At 43.7% G+C, this 24,468-nt stretch overlaps 1 protein-coding gene across 8 annotated transcripts in view; it reads right to left on the bottom strand.

Moving 5' to 3' along the window:
• Nucleotides 1-8,403: 8,403 nt before the first annotated feature.
• LOC130295589 (keratin-associated protein 5-3-like) overlaps nucleotides 8,404-24,468 on the bottom strand; it is a 75,258-nt gene continuing 59,193 nt past the window's right edge. For all 8 annotated transcript variants that reach the window (XM_056546440.1, XM_056546437.1, XM_056546439.1 and 5 more), the window contains 2 exons: nucleotides 11,121-11,252; nucleotides 8,404-8,679 (listed from right to left, as the gene is read on the bottom strand). In XM_056546440.1, the coding sequence (XP_056402415.1) occupies nucleotides 8,594-8,679; nucleotides 11,121-11,252 (218 nt within the window). In that variant the 3' untranslated portion in view covers nucleotides 8,404-8,593. The remainder of the gene's footprint in view (nucleotides 8,680-11,120; nucleotides 11,253-24,468) is intronic.

Here is a 24,468-nt window from a genome sequence, read left to right as displayed (position 1 = left end):
CCCCTTTAAGGGCTAAAGGAATGTCTCCATTGACATATGTCTAAATAATTTTTTTTTATCTCTCATACCATGAATCTCATAGGAAATATCTGCCTTGGCCAACAATCGCAACCAGTGGCAGATTGGGGGGGGGGGGGGGGTGTCAATGGGGCAATTGCCCTTCCCAGATTGCTGCCCTTCCCCCGTACAGTAGCATGGCGATTCCATAAGCAACACCTTATTTTCTGTCCGACAACACAAAATACTCTAATAGTGCCCCTCCCGAGACTAGACTCTGGATCCGCCCCTGCTTGCAACAATGATGACAAACCAGATTGTTTAAGAGCTGAAAGAGGAAGAGGACAAGAAGAAGCATGTAGGGACTATGGAGAACGAAGAGTAAAACATGCAAGAAGAGAAGAAAGAAAGGAAGTCTAGCCCCCTTTGTGCCATGCTCTGCCCCCTCCCTTGCCCCCTTACTTGGCAAGCATGACACAGACCAGGCAAAAAATGATGACTTTTTGCGGGGCCAGCTTCTGGCACCGCCTTAATAAATCTGGGCCTTTAATCTCGTATTAGCATGGACTCATGAGATCTGCGCTACTATCTCTACATCCTTCCTCACCTGCCTTTGTGACACACCTGAGAGCCCAGAAACTGGATTAGTTATTTGGAGGCACGCCAAGAAAAATACAGTCATTTTGCATAAATTATAAGATGAATGATTTTAAAATGTCATTATTCCCACCGTACCTTCTATTGATAGTTCTCATAGTAAATGACTATATCACAATATATTATACTCCTAACTACATCCACCCCTCCTGTAGTTGTTGTGCGGCTGTTTGTTACTATTTTGAGTTGACTTGTACCGTTTCCTGACTACACTTATTGATCGCTCCTTCCTTTGATTGTATCACGTTTTATTACTTCTATAACTTTCAAATTAAAGTAAAATGTTCAACTGTTCACCGACAGTAAACACAATACACCGGGTTATAGTGCGGGTGAACATGAGACCGATGCGGTTTCTCTGACTAATATACATACCTTCAGTCCGACACCCGGTCCCTCTGAAGATCCTCTTCTATCTTCACTGAATTGCGCGCTGGAGGCGGGCCCACTGGCTGGATTTGAACATTCATGGGCGCTGGTCATGTGAGCGCCTGTGCCTACTGAGCGCTTACGTGCACAGCGAACATGAATATTTAAATCCAGCCGGCGGGCCCGCCTCCAGAGCACAATTCAGCGCTGGAAGAAGTTAAACTTTAGAGGGACCAGGCGCTGGACTGCAGGTACGTATATGAGTCAGAGACCCCACATCGGTCTACTGTTTATCCGCTCTAGAACCCGGTGAATAGGGTGAACGGGTGTGGGTGAACGGTGACCGTTTTCCTTTAATACTGTTGGCCCATGGTTGCAATAGGGAACATTAAAAGAAGAAAAAGCGCTCTATGTGCCGTTACTCCGGATGGAAAATGTGAGGTAGTGACACATACACAATTTGTACTGCTCTCCTGACTAAGTTGTACTATGAGCACAACACCATGTAGCGCATCAACACAACTTTTCTGGTGTGTCAGCAGCTTCCCAGGGATCAGCCATAGCGTTTCACCGTTGACACTTCGAGTGAGTCGCGTCTAGCGTGCAATCATCAGAATTTCCAGGATTCCACCTTCGGTAAAACCTTCACGCGTGGAAAGGGAAGAAAAAGACGCTAAGTGCAGGTGTTCCGCAGTGAGTCCTTCTTTTCACTGCTCACTGCTCAACTTTCTCTCCAAGATGGCCGCTACAACACAGTGCATAGGCTTTTATAAGTCTATTAGACCCACTGCTGCATTGGTTTACTTGGCTAAAATGGGGTCACGTGATCTTGCTGCTAGCTGCAAAGTCTCATCCTAAGCTGACATGGTGCCAAAAAGCTGTATGTTCCTCGTGCAAAGCGAGCCTGAAAAAGTTCTATTGTTTGCCAAACCCTATTTTAGCCAAAGTTCTGAGTGAGACCGGGTTCTACATGTTCGGCTCGCTCATCTTTACTTATAAGCTCCTGGAAAAAAGGAGCAGTTACTGTATATAATTAAATCTTGTTTTGGGTGTACATCAGCTTTAATGGTCCACCTCATTGGGAGGTAGATGTAAGATGGGGATATAACCCTGCTGCTCAGGTCAGCCTGGTTGGCTTCATGTTTATTGTTAAAAAGTGTTCCGTGATACACAAGCCAGGGAGTTGTCTACAGCCGCGGTAAAAGCTTGTCATTTCTTGACAAAGCAATTGCCTATTGTTATTATGTAATTCATATAAAAGGTAGAATTTCCAGGTTAACTAGACTGGGAATAGATGCAAATTCTTCATTGAGAAACTGGTTTACTTACTTTTAGTTCCATCGAAAATATTTCTGTAGATCTAAATCTCCATCCATCATGTATCTGCATAATGCCTGTAATATTGGGCTTTGTGTGGGCATTGATGTGGGAGGGGAATTCGACCCTCACTATTTAGTTTCAGGGTAGTGTCACACATAGCACATCCACAGCGTATTTCACACTGCGGATGCGCCAGAGCCAGTCACTAGAGCGAGCTCCCTGCTGTGGCCACAGGGAAATCCGCTGCTATGAGGAGACAAACAGGGCTACATCACCGCAGCAGGGAGCTCACTCTAGTTACTGGTGTCACGTGAAATAGAGTTCGCGTGCGCTACATGTGACCCTACCCTATAGAGAACCCATCGAGTTGATAATGCTGTTCAATCTGTAGGAACCATGTTACATAGCAGTAACAGCTAAGCATATAGATACACTAAGTTGGGGAGATCTGTGTAGAGGAAGAGTGGTGCAGTTGTCCATAGCAACCAATCAGATCACTTCTTTCATTTTTCAGAGGCCTTTTTATGAATGAAATAGGCAATCTTATTGGTTGCTATGGGCAACTGGTCAACTTTTCCTCTGCACAGGTGTTGATAAATCTCCCCAACTGTGTGTACGCTTGGGGAAAAAGTTAATTTTACCTAGTAATTTATTCATCTAAATCTCTGCTCATTCTAGGCTTAGGAGTCCAGTGGGTGGTCCTATTCAGGGATTGACAGCCTTCCTGTATGATTGTGCATAGATATAACTGCCAATCACTGACTAGGACCACCCACTGGCCTTAAGATGAATAAATTATTGAAAGGGTATTCCATTGCCCCAGCTGTCGGAAAATTTTGCTGCTGGGGTCATGAGGTCACGCCACGGGCTGCGGCGTTCGTGACGTCACGGCCACGCCCCTTGTGACTTCACGCTCCCTCTATGCAAGTCTATGCATTACTTTTTGAAGACATTAAAGGGGAAGAATTTTCCAAATTTTCATGAAAAATCTAAATCAGAATTTTTCTTGGACCAGTTTAGTTTGAAGTGGATTTAAGGGGCCTTTCTGTGAGAAATCTCCTAGAAATTATAGAAACTAACCACCTCAAAGTATTTAAAATGATGTACAGAATGTTTGTTAACCCTTTAGGTGTTTCACAGAAATAGCAGCAAAGAGGAGGAGAAACATTCTTTTCATTTTTACACCTGGTAAAGGGAGAAAAATCCCCCTAAAATTTGCAACCCAATTTCTCTTGAGTATGGAAACACCTCATATGTGGAAGTAAAGTTCTCTGCAAGCGCACAACATGACTCAGGAGGGAAGGATCAACTTTAGGATTTTGGAGAGAGAATTATGCTGAAATGTTTTTTGGGGGGCATGTCACATTTAGGAAGCTCCCATGGTGCCAGAACAGCAAAAAAAATAATAAAAAATAAAAACCCCACATGGCACACTATTTGGGAAACTACACCCCTTAAGGAACTTAACAAGGGGTAAAGTGAGCCTTAACACCCCACAAGTGTTTGACGAATTTTTGTTAAAGTTGGATATGAAAATGAGAAATTTGATTTATTTCACTAAAATGCTGGTGTTACCCCAAATTTTTCATTTTCACAAGGGGTAATAGGAGAAAAAGCCCCCCAAAATTTGTAAACTCATTTCTTCTGAGTACCTCATATGTGGATGTAAAGTGCTCTGCAGGCGCACTACAGGGCTCCGAAGAGGAGGAGCTAAATTTGGCTTTTGTAGAGAGAATTTAGCTGAAATGGTTTTTGGGGGGCATGTCACATTTAGGAAACCCCAATGGTGCCAAAACAGCAAAGCATGGCATACTATTTGGGAAACTACACCCCTCAATGAACATAACAAGGTGTACAGTGAGCTTAAACACCTCACAGGTGTTTGCCAAATTTTTTGTTAAAGTTGGACGTGAAAGCATTTTTTTTTCACTAAAATGCTGGTGTTACCCCAAATGTTTTATTTTCACAAGGGGTAATAGGAGAAAATGTCCCCAAAATTTGTAACACCATTTCTTATGTATGGAGTATGGAAATATGTGGACGTAAAGTGCTCTGCGGGCACACTACAGGGCTCATAAGAGAAGGAGCAAAATTAGGGTTTGGAGAGAGAATTTGGCTGGAATTAAAGTCAGGGGCCATGTGCGCTTACAAAGCCCCCATGGTGCAAAAACAGTGGACTGCCCCCCCCCCCACATGTGACCCCATTACAGAAACTACACTCCTCAAGGAATGTAATAAGGGGTACAGTGAGCATTTAAACCCCAGTGGAGTTTGACAGATTTTTGGAACAATGGGCTGTGCAAATGACAAATAAAATGTTTCAGTTTGGTAACCCAGATGTTGCAGAGCAGGGCATGCTGGTCACTCACAGCACTGCTTGCACCTCCGCCGCCACTGCTGTTCTCGTCGCTGCTGATCTCGGGATCTTGAAATGGACTAGTAGAGCAGGGGAATGGGACTTCAAATCTTCTGCCCTCAGCTGCGATTCGTTAGTTGGTCCCAACCGACCAATCGCATCTGCCGCTGCCACCTCCCTACTAGTCTTCAAAGTGATGTGTACTGTATTGGACAGCACCGATCACTCTATTCTTCTGGACCACCGGGTCACCGGAGATCCGCTTGGATCGGAAAAGCTCTGATTCGCTGGTCAGAATTGCCCGGCGAATCTGAGCGATCGCCATAATGGAGGAAAGGGGGTGGGGGGGTGGGAGGGGTTGGGCTCAGGATCCCATTATGCATTGTCCTTGGATGCCTGCTGAACGATTTCAGCAGGCATCCCCTTCTGACCACCGCCCAGTGCGTGGCAGTGACTGGAAGACTGGAGGGTGTACAGGTACGCCCCTGGTCCTTAAGTACCTTCGTCCTGGAGGAGTTGAGCAAAGCTATACCAAAGCAGAAAAATATGTGAGAGGAATGAATTATGAACTGTGCATCAGAATGTACTAAGGGCATTTTTTTGTGGTTTTACACATGTTAAAAAGTGAGCAGGGTCTAGAGAGGTGATTGCCTAAATGCATCAAGACGATGTTATATAACATTGGTTTTGATAACCCCCCCCCCCATGTAGGTTAATAAGGAAAGTGGTTCCCAGATGTTTGTTGAGTGGTGAGGATGGAATGAAGGGATCCCAAACTACTTTGGAGGAGACTACATGAGATTACAATTACCCCTATGGCTTCTCCTTAAAGGGTTACTGTTGGCTGGCTAAGCCTTTCCCGCCATTTGTGATGTTCTTCTGGGTGACAGGTGTCATTAGGGTATTCAGCCCAATGATGGGTTCAGGATTGGAAACCAGCCAGGTCAGCTGACATGGGAGGGGGCATAAAATTTCAAGGGTACATGCCGGTCTTGGTATGACCACCAGATCAAAGGAATACCAGCTTCCCTGCCATTCGTCCCAATTCTGTTATCATTTTATTCATAATGTTCCAACTTCCTTGTTGTTAAGGGGTAATACTGCTCATTATTTGAGTGGATAGGTAATAGTCTTGTAATGCTGATTATGGTTTTATATTTGTAATTTTTAGTATGAAGGGTTAAATCTGACACATACTGTGGCATACCCCACACCGGCGGCTCTTTGAGATCTGTAGACCAAACGTAGTTCAGTAGTTACCATGTTCGGTCTATTACCTGGACCAAACATTTTCTGACAATATAACGTACAAACATGGACTAGAAACGTACCGGTCTCTTTGGGCTAGAAACGTGTTGCGCTTTGTATAATAAACAAGCCCATGTTTATACATTACATTGGACTTGCCTGCTTTCTTTGGAGAAGCGTCCACTTGAGGTTCCATTTTCACCTGCGATGAAATCACATTCCATTTAGGAATCTTAAAGGGTACTCTACCCCTAGACATCTTATCCCCCCGCGATCTCCCTACTGCACTCGGTGTTCATTTAGAGTATCAGGTGCAGCGCTGTAGGCTTGTGATGTCACGGCAATTGATAGACCTTACATACCTCCATAGTTAAAGAGGTACTCCAGTGGAAAAAAATTTTTTTTTAAAACAACTGGTTCCAGAAAGTTAAACAGATTTGTAAATTATTTATTTCAAAATCTTAATCCTTCCAGTACTTATCAGCTGCTGTATGCTCCACAGGAAGTTCTTTTATTTTTTTATTTCTCTTCTGTCTGACCACAGTGCTCTCTGCCTACACCTCTGTCCATGTCAGGAACTGATATGTTGACCGGGAAAAAACGAGTCTGGAAAAGTGCGTCTGTGAGTCACATGACCTAGACAAACTCATAATGGAAGTCTGTTGGGCTGTGCAGGCCACAGAGACACAGGTCAGGGAAAGAAGCAAAAGGCCTCATGCCTCTCTCCCTGCTTGTTCTCATCATCGATTGGGGTCTGAACTCTCAGACCCCAACAATAAAAACTTATGACAGCTGTAATACCACACACAACCTCAGGACAGGTCCGGCACTGGTTTTTGAAGAAACAGGTTTGTTTTCTTAATTTTAAATTACCCCTTTAAAGGGATACTCCGGTGGAAATATTTTTTTATTTTTATTAAATGGTGCCAGAAAGTTAAACAGATTTGTAAATTACTTCTATATAAAAATCTTAATCCTTCCAGTACTTATCCGCTGCTGTATGCTCCACAGGAAGTTCTTTTCTTTTTGTATTTCCTTTCTGTCTGACCACAGTGCTCTCTGCTGACACCTCTGTCCATGTCAGGAACTGTCCAGAGCAGGTGCAAATCCTGCTCTGGACAGTTTCTAAAATGGACAGAGGTGTCAGCAGAGAGCACTGTGGTCAGACTAATAAGAAATTCAAAAAGAAAAGAACTTCCTCTGTAGTTTTTAAATAGAAGTCGTTTAGAAATCTGTAGAACTTTCTGGCATTAGTTGATAAAAAAAAATTGTTTTCCACTGGAGGAACCCCTTTAAAGGGGTACTCCCACCCTAGACATCTTATCCCCTATCCAAAGCATAGGGGATAAGATGTCTGATCGCGGGGGTCCCGCTGCTGGGGTCCCCCGCATTGTTGCATGCGGCACCCACGTGTTTTTTCACCGGAACCGATGGAGGGTCTGAGTCACGACTACGGGTACGGAAGTCCGTGACGTCAGGACTCCGCCCGCGTGTGACGTCACGCCCGTCTCCTCAATGCAAGTCTATGGGAGGGGGCGTCACGCCCCCTCCCATAGACTTGCATTGAGGGGACGGGCGTGACGTCACATGGGTGCGGTGTTAGTGAGGACTAGGGCAGTAGTTGGTGAGCATTGTGGTAATAGGGGGAGGAAGAGAGAAACTTCCTACCAAGGGTGTACATGGTAAAATAGGGAACCCATTCCAAGTTATATTATGGCGCCCCAGGGTTACTTGTTCTCACCCACCTGCATAGAACTATTTTTTTTTTATACAGTTTCCATACTAGAGATAAGTCACATAACAATATTAGAAGCAAGGCAGGAAGAAACCCTTGAAGTCGGCTCTGCTGACTCTTATGCGAAGGATGAGGTAAAGCCAGAGGTTTTAAAGAAGTCCTCAGTAGGACATTTTATGAAAAGAAAATAAAAAAACGGACAAGATTACGCGTTTCGGGAGGATCCCTCCCTTCCTCAGCTAAGGGTCTGAGGAAGGGAGGGATCCTCCCGAAACGTGTAATCTTGTCCGTTTTTTTCTTTTCTTTTAATAAAATGTCCTACTGAGGACTTCTTTAAAACCTCTGGCTTTACCTCATCCTTCGCATAAGAGTCAGCAGAGCCGACTTCAAGGGTTTCTTCCTGCCTTGTTTCTACTACCTACTCCAGGACGACGTTGTCTCCTCCTGCAACCCTTTGGCTCAGCAGCGGCTCGCATTAACAGTACTCCAACTCGATTGTGGGTTACATGCGCATTACTACTATCACCAGGTGAACAGCCATCTATAAGCTCCGCGGGGTTGCCCCCCACTCACCACTATTTTACCCCCCGGTAATACACGAGGCGCCGTCCTTCAGTCTTGTTCCTTTTTTTCTCCACAGACATAACAATATTGACACGTATAAAATTTCTGTACGACCACAACTTTTTACAAACAGTTTTAATAATTCACACAGTAAATATGACAACATCTGTTTTGTATATTGGGAACATTTTTGGATTGACATCTTCTTGCTTGGAACTTTCCCCTTCAGCTGAATAGATAAAGTGTGAAACACCCCGATACTAGAGGGTTCCTCTTCTGATGACTCTGTAGGCGGCAAGTTTCAGTGTTTTGGCCTTCAGTGCATTACAATAAATGTGACCGCAGCTTCAACCGAACCAGAAAGAATTTCTAAATGGACCAAAAGCTGCGTAGCTAAATGGGTCATAGAATATTGAGAATACGGATGAAAGTCCTAGAGAAAGAATTAAAAGGTTTTAATAGGGTCGGTAAATGCAAAACGAAACAAAAGCTATATATATATCGAAATCACATCACAACCAAGTCTTTAGCCAGTGTGTAATGTATCATAACAGTTACTTCACCCCTTAAGGACGCAGGACGTAAATGTACGTCCTGGTGCGGTGGTACTTAACGCACCAGGACGTACATTTACGTCCTGTGCATAACCGCGGGCATCGGAGCGATGCCCGTGTCATGCGAGGCTGATCCCGGCTGCTGATCGCAGCCAGGGACCCGCCGGCAATGGCTGACGCCCGCGATCTTGTGGGCATCCGCCATTAACCCCTCAGGTGCCGGGATCTGCGGCAGTGCGCGATTTCAATGAATGATCGGATCGCCCGCAGCGCTGCTGCGGGGATCCGATCATTCAGAACGCCGCACGGAGGTCCCCTCACCTGCCTCCTTCCGGCTCCCGGCGTCTCCTGCTCTGGTCTGAGATCGAGCAGACCAGAACAGAAGATCGCCGATAACCCTGATCTGTTCTATGTCCTATACATAGAACAGATCAGTATTAGCAATCATGGTATTGCTATGAATAGTCCCCTATGGGGACTATTCAAGTGTAAAAAAAAAATGTAAAAGTAAAAGTAAAAAAAAGTGACAAATCCCCTCCCCCAATAAAAAAGTTAAACGTCCGTTTTTTCCTATTTTACCCCCAAAAAGCGTAAAAAATTAATGTAATAGACATATTTGGTATTGCCGCGTGTGTAAATGTCCGAACTATTAAAATAAAATGTTAATGATCCCGTACAGTGAACGGCGTGAACGTAAAATAAAAAAGTCCAAAATTTCTACTTTTTTAATACATTTTATTAAAAAAAATTATAAAAAATGTAGTAAAAGTTGTTTATATGCAAATGTGGTATAAAAAAAAAGTACAGATCATGGCGCAAAAAATGAGCCCCCATACCGCCGCTTATACGGAAAAATAAAAAAGTTAGAGGTCATCAAAATAAAGGGATTATAAACTTACTAATTTGGTTAAAAAGTTTGTGATTTTTTTTAAGCGCAACAATAATAGAAAAGTATGTAATAATGGGTATAATTTTAATCGTATTGACCCTCAGAATAAAGAACACACATTATTTTTACCATAAATTGTACGGCGTGAAAACAAAACCTTCGAAAATTAGCAAATTTGCGTTTTTCTTTTTAATTTCCCCACAAAAATAGTGTTTTTTGGTTGCGCCATACATTTTATGATATAATGAGTTATGTCATTACAAAGGACAACTGTTCGCGCAAAATACAAGCCCTCATACTAGTCTGTGGATGGAAATATAAAAGAGTTATGATTTTTAGAAGGCGAGGAGGAAAAAATGAAAACGCAAAAATTCAATTGTCTGAGTCCTTAAGGCCAAAATGGGCTGAGTCCTTAAGGGGTTAAAGGGAATCTGTCAGCTCTATATCATGCTTGGAGCTGCAGACATGCACAGATAGCTGATAGAGAGCTAAAACTAATGATACCTGCCTCTTAGATGATGGCTGTTTACAAATGTATAAAATCATGTTTTTCTTCTAAGCTCAAGAGTTGTAGAGGATGGACTGAGCTGCAGCATGCATCCCTCCTCCATCCGTCCCTCACTGAAGAAAAGGAAATGCCAATGCCATGTAAAGAGCAGAGGGATAAGGTAAACTCTCCATTACATGTCACCTGTCTAACCCAAGAAGAATGCATGCTGCAACTCAGTACTGGCCCCAATGACACTTGAGCTTCAAAGTAAAATTTGATTTCATAACTTTGCAAACAGCCATTGTTTTGTCTTGCTATGACCTATCTGCCCCTGTCACAGGTCTGAGCATGATATAGATCTAGATTTAATAGAGAATTCTGAGTTAAAGGGGTTCTCCGCCCCTAGACATCTTATCCCCTATCCAAAGTATAGGGGATAAGATGTCTGATCGAGGGGGTCCCGCTGCTGGGGACCCCCGCGATCTCAGCTGCGGCACCCCAGATGTCCGCTCCGTGCTAGTGATGCCGGACGGAGGCTCGTGACGTCACGGTCATGCCCCGCTCGGGATGTCACAGCCATGCCCCCTCAATGCAAGTCTATGGGAGGGGGTGTGACGTCCGTCACACCCCCTCCCATAGACTTGCATTGAGGGGGCATGGCTGTGACATCAGGAGCCTCCAGCGCTGAACCTGAAGCTCTAAACGAACGCAGCACGGAGATCGTGAGGGTCCCCAGCGGCGGAGCCATTGCTATCAGACATCTGATCCCCTATCCTTTGGATAGGGGATAAGATGTCTAGGGGCAGAGTACCCCTTTAATAAAAGGAAGTCCTCTATTTGGGTATTTTACAAACATGTTTGAACGCGGCACATTTCCAGGTTAGGTGTCTGAACTTCATTCATACCTACTAGTTTACTAGTTAATTAATGTTACATCTTACCTGCCAGATTTCTGGTGCACACATTATTGCATCCATTATTACAGCATCTGCCGCCGCCGCCACAATCTAAGTCAAAGGAACATCGGTTTCGAGAGACTGGGCACCGATTATTTGCCGGGACTGCTGGGCACCCTATAGGAAAAAAAAAAAGAAATAAAATAAACAAAAACTGAAGTGAATGTCTACTATGAGGAAAATCCTTGACCCCCTTCTCACCTTACTGACTTAAAGGGGTACTCCGGTGGAAAATATAGATTTTTTTTAAATCAACTGGTTCCAGAAAGTTAAACAGATTTGTAAATTACTTCTATTAAAAAAAAATCTTAATCCTTCCAGTACTTATTAGCAGCTGTATGCTACAGAGGAAATTCTTTTCTTTTTGAATTTCTTTTTTGTCTTGTCCACAGTGCTCTCATCATAAACTGTCCAGAGCAGGAGAAAATCCCCATAGCAAACCTATTCTGCTCTGGACAGTTCCTGACACAGACAGAGGTGTCAGCAGAGAGCACTGTGGACAAAACAAAAAAGTAATAAAAAAAAAGAATTTCCTGTGTAGCATACAGCTGCTAATAAGTACTGGAAGGATTAAGATTTTTAAATAGAAGTAATTTACAAATCTGTTTAACTTTCTGGCACCAGTTCATAAAAAAAAAAAAAAAAAAAAAATAATAATAATAATAAAGTTTTCCTTTAAGCAGATTTATAAATTACTTCTATTTAAAAATCTTAATCCTTCCAGTACTTGTCAGCTGCTGTATGCTCCATAGGAAGGTCTTTTCTTTTTTGAATTTCTTTCCAGCCCGACCACAGTGCTCTCTGCTGACACCTCTGTCCATGTCAGGAACAAATCCCCGTAGCAAACTGTGGTCAGAAAGAAAGGAAATTCCAAAATAAAAGAGCTCCCTCTGTAGAATACAGCAGCTGATAAGTACTGGAAGGATTAAGATTTTTTAAATAGAAGTAATTTACAAATCTGTTTAACTTTCTGGAGCCAGTTGAATTCTAAAAAATGTTTTCCACTGGAGTACCCCTTTAAACATTGATGGCTCCCATTGACCAGCACAATAACATTGCCATAAACTGTGAAGGTGCTGAAAATCTTCAATCGTCGTTGTTGTAAATATGTGATTGGTCGGTAGCTACTGCCAGTAAGTCACTACCAGACAGAAAGCTGTAGGGGCAGCGTATCTCCTCCAAAACAATTTCGCTTGTTCAGAAGTTGGCAGGGTCAACCAACCTATCACTAAAGTACATGAGGAACTGGAGCTCAGTCTCATTAATTTGTATTGGAATGAGCTGCGGCGGTGGCTTAGCTGTTGGTCATTATATTAGTGCCGCTCGGAGCCATAGGCCGTGATCATGACATCACGACCACACCCCCTCCATTCATGTCTATGGTAGGGGGCGTGTCGGTCGACACGCCCCCTACCATAGACATGAATGAAGGGGCGTGGAGTGATGTCACAAGGGGTCGGGGCTGTGACGTTATGGCCCCTGCCACAGGAACCCGGGTTTGTTTAGAACGCAGGGGGCTGCGGGAGATCGCGGGGGCCCAGCGGCGGGACCCCCGCGATCAGACATCTTATCCCCTATCCTTTGGATAGGGAATAAGATGTCTGGCAGTGAAGTACCCCTTTAAAGACTAAGCTTATCAGTGCTAGGGACGCTTACCATGAGCCATCAGGTAAACCACCATCAGATAATCTTAAAGGGGATGTCCAGGGAAAAAGCACAATTTATTCTCTGGTTGGGGGTTGAGTCGGAATTATTAACATGCTGTATTTATGTAATGTCCCAGTACAGGATATACTCCTATATAGTACTTAGTCCCTCATTGTCCTAGGGGCTCTCCTGCAGTGTCTCCCCCATAGTAGTAAGTCTAATGTTATGTATAGTGTTGTAAATATAGTGCATAATGTTATGTATAGGTATATAAAGTATAAAGGACCTTTAAGGACCTTTGGAGGTATCACCTGTTATGTTCACATGATGTGTTATGTTACCCAGAGAGCACCAGTTGACCACCTGACCTGCAGCTTGACCTATGGGCTTCTTGCTCAGCCTCCCTTTATAAGAGGGGCGGCCATTACAATCTTTCTCTTACACCATCACTCCTGCTGAGGAACAGCAAAGTGCAGACATCACAGATCCTGTGTCCAGTCCACCTGGAGGCCATAAAGCCTCCACACCAGCCACATTGTCAGTCAACTCCTCTACGTCTGCTGTCTCTACCAAAGTCAAGTCACTAGTCAAGTCATTTATAGTCAGAATGGCTGTATTGAAGCCTGTCCCAAAAGTACTGCAAGTCCCAGCAAGCTGCAAGGCCCTTTCCGTGTCACTGGTCGACTCTCTGGGATTCTGACCTAGCTGTAAAGACTTTAACAACTGTCTAACCTCAGTAAAGCTACCGTTAACCCTTTCCTGGACTTGGACTATTATTGCCTTGCCTAACCTTGGGATAGTGGTGCTACCGTTCGGGTGATTACCGGAAAAACCACTCTGGTGTCACGAATATTAGGGGTTAATAACACCTTGCCCCTGGGCTACATTTGCCCCATCCGCTTACACCCTTCACACCCCTTGGTCACAACACAACTTTGGCGTCACCACCTCCTCCAGGTCTCTATAGCTGCCGCACCAACACTCCTTGTCCCCTGCTGATCTCCACTTCTTCAAGGTTCTGTGCTGTCCCATCCCCAAGGGACCTGCCTGTTTAGCCAATCAGTGGCCGAAGAGGTAATCTGCCTCAATCACTGATTGGCTAAGCAGGCAGGTCCTGTGGAGACAAGGCGGCACACAACCCGATGAACAATGGACCCCAGGAACATTGGCCAGGCAGCTGTGGGGGACTGGAGAAGGTAAGTATAGCATGTTTATTACATTTATATGATCTACAGCCGCCAAGCAAAGTTTGCTTTAAACTGAAAACCCACCACAGATGATATCAGTGCAACTTACAGCATGTTCACATGGGCATTAACAGGATGTATTTTTATTCTGCAACCAAAATTCATGTAAAAAGCCTTGTGCTTTCTCTTTTAGAAGAAAATATCTTCCATCCATTATTAAAAAATGGTCCACTTTTTTTTGTCCAGGAACAGCACCACTCCTGTCCATAGGTCATGTTTGGCATTGCAGCTTATAGCACCTTTCACGTGAACGAACAGGTAACTGAGCTGCAAACCTAGACACAATCCATGGGTGGGAGAGGTGCTGGATCTAAAAAAGGATTTTTTCTAACCATGGACAATTCCCTAAAGTGTACCCATCAGATCAAACATAAAAACATTTTTTTAATATATCACTCAGTACCTAATCCTGACCATGTACATCTAATTTTTATGTGTCTAGCACCTTTATTTATTTTTTGTTACACTTTTAATTTAGCTCACTAGTCTGAATCATCTCAAAGGGAGGGGGCGTGGCCTCACTGTGCAGGTCTCCGCCCCCTACCTCAGTATCAGTCTGCTCACATCTCCCCTAGCATTAGCAAAACTACAACTCCCAGCTTGTCCTCACTGACAGTAGCGGGACACAAGATGACAGTGTTAGGATTTTTCCTCCAGATGAGCCCTGCGCTCACAGCTGTCAATCAAGGAGGTGTGTCCATGACATAGGTGATGACGCATGGACACAGCAGGACTAGTATGTGTCCAAGCAGGTGGGGGGGGCAGTTGTCTGACTGAGTTTTTCTGTGTGAAATGCTGAAAATTCTCTAATGAAAGCAATTGCAAAACCTATTGGTCATACATGCTTTACAACATATAGAAAGTTTTGGTATCTGATAGTGCCCATTTAAGTATGAATGAGAGCGTATAATGAAAAGAATGACACGCTCCACAGCACTGTCCACATACAGGCTCACATATATGAAGCATAGATTATTTTGGAATCTGGGAAAACAGTGAACTATTTTTATATTACAATGCTTTAAAAACTCTCCAAAAGCCAAAAAGGACAAAAAACTGTGGACAATTGACCAAAATAACATCTCATATCTTCCCCATATCTATCTATCTATCTATCTCATATCTAATATCTATCTATCTATCTATCTATCTATCTATCTCATATCTATCTATCTATCTATCTAATCTATCTATCTGTCTATCTGTATCATATCTATCTATCTGTCTATCTATCTCATATCTATCTATCTATCTATCTATGTATCTCATGTCTATCTATCTATCTCATATCTATCTCATATCTATCTATCTATCTATCTATCTAATATCTGTATCATATCTATCTATCTATCTATCTCATATCTATCTATCTATCTATCTATCTATCTATATATCTCATATTTATTTATCTATCTATCAAATATCTGTATCATATCTATCTATCTATCTATCTCATATCTATCTAGCTCATATCTATCTCATATCTATCTCATATCTATCTATCTAACTATCTATCTATCTCATATCTATCTATCTATCTATCTCGTATCTATCTATCTATCTCTCTATCTATCTATCTATCTATCTATCTCATATCTATCTATCTATCTATCTATCTATCTCATATCTATCTATCTATCTATCTATCTCATATCTATCTATCTATCTATCTATCTATCTGTCTATCTCATATCTATCTATCTATCTATCTATCTATCTATCTGTCTATCTCATATCTATCTATCTATCTATCTATCTATCTCATATCTATCTATCTATCTATCTATCTATCTATCTATCACATATCTATCTATCTATGTTCTTACCTGATCTTCTCAGTGCGAATCCTGATGTTACGCTTATGATAACACAGAGGAGCAGCACGTATACCACTAGAGACCTCATCTTGACAATGAGATGTGGTTTTTTCCGATCACCAGAATTTATACCCAGGTACCTATCTATAGCTAAGGAGTCGCCCGCTCATGGAGCTTATCTCTGTTCTTTTCACATAATACTCCCTCACTGTTTGAATATTGCATAATAATAATAATAATATGAAGCTCTATGACAGGTAATGAGGAGCAATAAGAAAGAGTAGATGGATCCTTAGATAGTCATCGACTATTTACACATTAACAACTTTAGAATTGCAAATGTGAAATTCATGGGAACTCCCATCGTGCTCTTCTAGAAGGATGTTAAAGTGAATGTGTTGCCTAATTTTATTTCTACTGCCTTGGACTGATATCACCTGTGGTGGGTTTTCCATTTAAAGGGGTTGTCTGTGCATAAGCAAACTTTGCTTGGCGGCTGGAGATCATATATCGTATATACTCGAGTATAAGCCGACCCGAATATAAGCCGAGACCCCAATTTTCACCCCAAAATCCCAGGAAAAGTTATTGACTCGAGTATAAGCCTAGGGTGGGAAATACATCATCCCCCCTGTCATCATCCAGACCCCCGTCATCATCCCCCCCTTCATCATCACCGCCTGTCATCATCCCCCCTTCATCATCACCGCCTGTCATCATCTCCCCTTCATCATCACCGCCTGTCATCATCCCCCCTTCATCATCCCCTTGTTATCATCCCACACCCCCCCTTCATCATCCCCTTGTTATCATCCCACACCCCCCCTTCATCATCCCCTTGTCATCATCCCACACCCCCCCTTCATCATCCCCTTGTTATCATCCCACACCCCCCCTTCATCATCCCCTTGTCATCATCCCACACCCCCCCTTTATCATCCCCTTGTCATCATCCCACACCCCCCCTTCATCATCCCCTTGTTATCATCCCACAACCCCCCTTCATCATCCCCTTGTTATCATCCCACACCCCCCCTTCATCATCCCCTTGTCATCATCCCATACCCCCCCTTCATCATCCCCTTGTCATCATCCCACACCCCCCCCTTCATCATCCCCTTGTCATCATCACCACATGTCATCAGCCCCCCCCCCCCTTCATCATCACCGCTTGTCAATGTCTGATACAGTGGTCTTTAACCTGCGGACCTCCAGATGTTTCAAAACTACAACTCCCAGCAAGCCCGGGCAGCCATCGGCTGTCCGGGCTTGCTGGGAGTTGTAGTTTTGAAACATCTGGAGGTCCGCAGGTTGAAGACCACTGCGGCCTTCGACATCATCCAGACCCCCCCACCCCCTCTCACCCCCTTTAGTTTTGTACTCACCTCCGCTCGGCGGGACATTAGGGTGCGCTGGTCCGGTGCTGCAGGACTGTCCGGTGGGGAGGTCGTCGGGTGGGATAATGGTTCCGGGCTGCCATCTTCACTGGGGGGGCCTCTTCTCCGCGCTTCAGGCCCTGAATAGAGGCGTTGCCTTGACGACGATGCAGAGGGACATTGCTAATGAAGGTCCCTGTGCGTCGTCGTCAAGCCAAAGTGACTATTCCGGGGCCGGGCCCGAAGCGCGCGCAGGGGTGAGAGGGGGGGCTGGATGATGTCGAAGGCCGCAGTGGTCTTCAACCTGCGGACCTCCAGAGGTTTCAAAACTACAGCACCCAGCAAGCCCGGACAGCTGATGGCTGCTCGGGCTTGCTGGTAGTTGTAGTTTTGAAACATCTGGAGCTCCGCAGGTTGAAGACCACTGAGGGTGGAGAGTTCACTCGAGTATAAGCCGAGGGGGGTGTTTTCAGCACGAAAAATCGTGCTGAAAAACTCGGCTTATACTCGAGTATATACGGTAAATGTAATAAACATGCTATACAGTGATCCCTCAACTTACAATGGCCTCAACATACAAAAGTTTCAACATACAATGGTCTTTCCTGGACCATCGCAACTTGAAACCAGACTCAACATACAATGCTATGAACAGTCCAGATCTGCGAAACTTGTCACAACTAGAGGAACTGACCAATCAGAATGGGCATTTACTGGTAAATCACCTGTATTACTGAGGTGCAAGCACTGACTGGCTGTCTGGTTGCGCCCCCTACAGTACAGGCAGGAACTACAAGTTCTGTACTACTCCTTACCTGTGCCAGGGTTAGCTGCTCCTTTGGAGACCAAGTAAGGGCGGCTCCATTTGGGACACTGTGTGTACTGTATAGGACCCTGAAGAAGCTCCTGTCCTCTACATAAACTATTGTTTCCAATCCAGGGTGCCTCCAGCTGTTGCAAAACTACAACTCCCAGCATGCCCGGACAGCCGTTGGCTGTCCGGGCATGCTGGGAGTTGTAGTTTTGCAACAGCTGGAGGCACCCTGGTTGGGAAACACTGACATAGACAGTGATTACAGTTCCCAGCAGTTCTTATTACTTTTATATGGAAGGATTTGCTTTATCTGTATTATTTATCTACTTATTTTTCTTTAACCCTCACTTTTTCCTATTTTTGGATGACATTTTGGGGCTTCAGAACCAATTACCAGGTTTCCATAGAGTTCTGGTCTCAACTAGAGATGAGCGAACTTACAGTAAATTCGATTCGTCACAAACTTCTCGGCTCGGCAGTTGATGACTTTTACCTGCATAAGTGAGTTCAGCTTTCCGTGCTCCGGTGGGCTGGAAAAGGTGGATACAGTCCTAGGAGACTCTTTCCTAGGAATGTATCCACCTTTTCCAGCCCACCGGAGCACAGGAAAGCTGAACTAATTCATGCAGGATAAGTCATCAACTGCCGAGCCGAGAAGTTCGTGACGAATCGAATTTACTGTAAGTTTGCTCATCTCTAGTCTCAACATACAAAGGTTTCAACATACAATGGTCGTCCAGGAACTGATTAATATTGTAACTTGAGGGACCACTGTACTTACCTTCTCCAGTCCCCCACAGCTGCCTGGCCAATGTATGGAGATGGAAATCTCGCCGTCATACTGTACAGGGTATTGATCTTTTCAAAGAATTCCTGATAAATGTGGAACTGAGAATCTGTCGCCGAAACTCTTGTTTGCATAAGGGGGTGGTCTTCTCAAACAGGTGGTCTTTCCCTGTATGTGGATCTTGGGGCAGGTATGGAACTAGTTCTGCACCTCTTATACCATTCCCACCTGTTCAAAGGTTGCGCTTGGGTGACTGAGGATGCTTTTAGGTTTTGTCCACCATCTGAAAACCTTAAAGGGGTACTCCGGCGCTAAGACATCTTATCCCCTATCCAAAGGATAGGGGATAAGATGCCTGACCACGGGGGTACCGCCGCTAGGTGATTTTCCACGCCGCACCCCGTTAGAATCAGCCCCCGGAGCGTGCTCGCTCCAGGTCTGATTACTAGCGATCACAGGGACGGATAATAGTGACATCACAGCTCCGCCACCTGTGAGATGTCACGGCTCCGCCCCCCCAATGCAAGCCTATGTAGGGGGCGTGACAGCTGCTAGACATCTTATCCCCCATCCAAAGGATGCTTAAGGAAAGGGATGAAAAACACAGGGGGCGCTCCCTGATGAGGGGTATCTGCTGGTGTGTGCCCTTCACCACACCAAAGTGTGATACTCACCTGGTAGAGAATGATAGATTTCGATTCGAGTGTCTGCTGCACGCCTACCGGTATCGGGTCCCAGTGCTGATGGCCGATATTAGTGGAAAACGGATAATAGGAAAGGAAACAACCGGTTCGCGGAGGCGCTACACAACTAGGATCATGAAGAGAGGACTCGGGCAGCACAGGACAATAAAGCTTTTATTTGTAAAATGGAGACAACGCGTTTCGGCATGCTCTCATGCCTTCCTCAGGTCCACTTACAGTGTCCAGGGTTTTCAGGGCTCCGGTTTGTAGAGCTGGCTTGTGGAGTTCCTGGTCACCTCCTTGGGCCCTGACTGAACTGTATAGACTTTGCCGACTGTCTACCGTAACTTGGCGTCAGAGTTTTTATTGCCCCCGTGCCTAGCCCAGGATCCAGCGGTATACCTTCAGGTGGTGATTGACTAAATACCACCCTGGTGTCACAAATACAAGGGGTTAATGCCATCTGCCCCTAGGGTAACAACATTTGCCCTGCACCACACACCCCGCCACCACACTAGTTACTAGAGTTGAGTCGATCTGAAGTTCTATGGGAGAGCTGTTCGGCAATCTTAGGCTCTCCCCTAGAGCTATATGGAGGGCTCGTGGTGGCCTTCGCTTTAGGCGAGGGTCGTCACTCGCTCCTGTGTTAGCGTACCTGGGCTCCAAACAGGCGATTGCGGGGGGCCCCAGCGCTCGGAACCCCTGCGATCTAAAACTTATCCCCTATCCTTCGGATAGGGAATAAGTTTTAGATCACAGGGGTTCCTTCGGATAGGGAATAAGTTTTAGATCGCAGGGGTTCCTTCGGATAGGGGATAAGTGTTATATTGCAGGGGTTCTGAGCGCCGGGGCCCCCCCCGCAATCGCCTGTTTGGAGCCCCGGTACGCTAGCACAGGAGCGCGTGACGACCCCCGCCCGAAGCGGAGGACGCCACGCCCCCTCCATATAGCTCTAGGGGAGAGCCAAAGATTGCCGAACGGCTCTCCCATAGAACTGTATGGAGGAGGTGTGGCAGCCTCCGCTTCGGGAGGGGATATGTTTTTGATCATGAGATTTGTCCTTTAAATATTTTTTTTTTAACCAATGAAATTCTGGGCTCCAGTGCAGAATTTAAAACAGTTCCTACTAAATCCTATTTACATTGTTGGCATCTTTATATGTGAAAAAACCTATAAATACGCCACTACAGCGTATAGAGTAAACCCACCAAAAATAAAAGATGTATATAATAAAATGAATAAGAAATATATTAATCTGATAAATCAATAGCCATCAAATTTAATAAATATGATTTTATTTTACAAAAAATAATACATATATCATATACAAGCAAAAAAGATTGGTAATAATATATAGCTATATAACATACATAAAAATAGTAATCATTAGCGCAATTTGATAATGTGTATAATTATTTAAAAAAATATTATATATATATATATATATATGTAAATAAATGAACTTAAAAAATGCAAAGGATAGCAGGGACGGTTTTTTTTTGTATTATTTTTTGTAAAATAAAATCATATTTATTAAATTTGATGGCTATTGATTTATCAGATTAATGTATTTCTTATTCATTTTATTATATACATCTTTTATTTTTGGTGGGTTTACCCTATACGCTGTAGTGGCGTATTTATAGGTTTTTTAGTGGTTGTTTTGGGTTTTCCCCAATTTTATTTAGACCACAGTATATAGGACTTTTTTTAGGTTGTTGTTTATCTTTATATGTGATGAAAACCTACAGGTGTGTTCAGCCCAATGGTATTACTTCACGGAGATAAGGATTTCTTCAGCACAACAGACTTACCTCGCGACATTCCTCTGGTGTCTCTCTTATTGTTTCCCTGTCCTCCGGTGCGGTCTTCTTCTTTGTAGTCTGGGCCCAATATGTCACACTGCTTCCCAGGCAATCACTTACCCAGGCGGGACCATGCTGCAGCCTGAGATTGGCCGAGCAGCAGTCTGATGCATTGACTCCCAGTAACAAGGAAGAGGACCGCACCGGAGGATGGGTCAGTGATACCGCAGGCACCAGGGGACCGGCAGGAGGTAGGTCGGTTTGTTTGTTTTCATGCTGGCAGGCTGGGCAGGATTTTTTTCAAACCCAGATTTAAAGGGGTACTCCACTATTAGACATCTATTCCCCTATCCAGAGTAGGAGCAAATCCCCATAGAAAATCTCTCCTGCTCTGGACAATTCCTGACATGGACAGAGGTGTCAGCAGAGAGCACTGTGGTCAGACTGAAAAGAACTTAAAAAAGAAAAGAACTTTCTGTGGAGCATACAGCAGCTGATAAATACTGGAAGGATTCAGATAGTTTTTCAATAGAAGTCATTTACAAATCTGTTCAACTTTCTGGCACCAGTTGATTTTAAACATAATAGTTTTCCACCGGAGTAACCCTTTAAGTTCGTTTAGTGATAAAGTTCACACGTTGTGGCAAGGGGCTGCTCAGCGTTTGGAACAAACTGTTCCGAACGCTGGAGTCAGCGCCGGGAGCTCGTGACATCATAGCCCTGCCCCCTCATGACGTCACACCTTGCCCCCTCAACGCCCCGCCCCCCCAATGGGTCATGGAAAGCAAAGGTAATATACACCAGGTTCCTAATAGGAGGCCCATTTTGATATTTGCTAGGGGGGTATCTTTTCTTCTATGTACGCCACTGCAGCTTCTAAGGCATTGATAGAATGGCTAAATGGGGTTATTTCGACAGCGACAGCGAAACAGAAAAAAAAAAATAATTGTGCGACAAAATTGAAGAAAAAACACCCTTTTGTAACTTTTGGGGGCTTCCGTTTCTATGCAGTAAATTTTTCGGTAAAAATGACACCTTATCTTTATTCTATAGGTCCATACGGTTAAAATGATCCCCTACTTATATAGGTTTAATTTTGTTGTACTTCTGAAAAAAATCATAACTACAGCCACGAAAATGTGTACGTTTAAAATTGTCATCTTTTGACCCCATACCGCGTATGGGGCGGTATGAAGGCAAATTTTTTGTCCCGTGATCTGAAGTTTTTATCAGTTTTGATTTGACTTTTTGACCACTTTTTATTCATTTTTTTATGGTATAAAAAGTGACCAAAAACACTCTATTTTGGACTTTTTAATTTTTTTTGCACGTACGCCATTGACTGTGAGGTTTAATTAACAATATATTTAATATTAGGCATGCGACGATACCACATATGTTTATTTATTTTATTTTTTTTACACCTTTTTTTTTTAAATGGGAAAAGGGGTGGAATTCTGGCTTTTATTAGGTAAGGGGTTAAATTTATTAACACATTTATTAACTTTTTTATTTTCACTTTGTTTTTTCTATGTCATAGCCCTCATAGTGGGCTATAACATGTATTACACTGATTGCAGGCACTGTTCAATGCATTGCCATAACATTGCATTGATCAGTGTTATCTGTGCTTGATTGCTCAAGCCTGGATCTCAGGCTTGGAGAAATCAAACGCTGATTAGGCAGCATGGAGCCAGGTAGGGAGCCTCCCGCTGTCCTCTCAGCTTTCACGCTCCCCCATAGACTTGCATTGAGGGGGCAGGGCGTGACGTCACACGGGGGCGGAGTCGTGACATCACGATACTCCAGCCCCCATGTTCGTCATGCTACACACTCAGAGCCTCCAGCACTGTGGAGAGCTCACAAAGGTGGGTCAGCAATGACAGATTGTGGGGGTCCCCAGCGGCAAGACCCCCGCGATCAGACATCTTATCCCCTATCCTTTGGATAGGGGATAAGATGTATTAGGGCCAGAGTACCCCGTTAATGTAGCTTTTGGCTTAGTATTACCATTTGTTTTCATTTTGCCATAGCACAGATATCAAGAAGCAGCTGCAAAAGCAACAAAGATTTTAGGGTGTAAAAAAAAAAAAAAAAAAAAAGTACTAAAAATCTCATTATAAAAAATATGGAAAAAAATAAATAAACAAAACCTGACATGTGATTTACAATATTCATTCCAAGAACTGAACAAAGGATCATAAGGCATTCCGTAGGTGTGTAGAAAAGCTGATTCCGACATTACCATGGGAAAGGGTTCTTTACAGTTGTTGCAGCAAAGCTGAGGAATGTCCTACCCCCTGAGCTGGTAATGACAGATACTATGAAAACATTCATAAATGAGCTATCTAATAAGAAACGGACAAAAAATGGAATGTGAACTGAAAGAGGACCTGCGGTCAGCCCCCAAAATGTAGGATACCCTGATCACAAATCTTTTTACAGATTCTTGATACACCCTTCCATTCCTGAGAAATGAGGGTTTATAATTTGCCTGACAATTCAGGGAATCAGTCAGATGGGCGTGAGCTCAATTTTTATAATGGGAATATCAGGTGATGGGCAGGATTATACAGTCAGGGGGTGTGAATGTTGTACACTGAGGGGCGTGCATACATAATAAACACCACCTGACTGTATAAAACCACCCATCCCCTGATGGGCACTCCTAATATTAGAATTAAGACCACACCCATCTGACTAATTCCCTGAATTGTCAAACTATAAACTCAGGAACGGAAAGGTGTATCAAAAAACTGTAAGAAGATGCGTGACCAGGACACTCTAAGCTATTTAAAGGGGTTATCCAGGAATACAAAAACTGAGCTAATTTCTCTCAAAAACTGCTTCCCATCTGTTTCCAGGTTGGGTGTGGTTTTACAACTTGGCTCCATTTACTTAAATGGAATTGAGCTGCAGAACCACACCCAACCTGGAGACACATGGGGAGCGTTTTTTTTTAAAGAAACTAGCTCTGTTTTTCTATTCCTGGATAACCCCTTTAATGATAATGCAATAAAATTTTGGGGGGTTTGGCCACAAGTCCTCTTTCTTATATACATCTTTTATATAATAGTCTTTTTTTTTTTTTTTACCTATTTACTGTAACTGGATAAAAAAAATTCTATAAAATGATCCAGCTTAAAAGGGGTTTTCC

Source organism: Hyla sarda, chromosome 11 (genome assembly GCF_029499605.1).
Source record: "Hyla sarda isolate aHylSar1 chromosome 11, aHylSar1.hap1, whole genome shotgun sequence".
NCBI lineage: Eukaryota > Metazoa > Chordata > Amphibia > Anura > Hylidae > Hyla > Hyla sarda.
The sequence above is the reverse complement of the archived record's forward strand: the minus strand, read 5'-3'. Positions and strand labels throughout refer to the sequence as shown.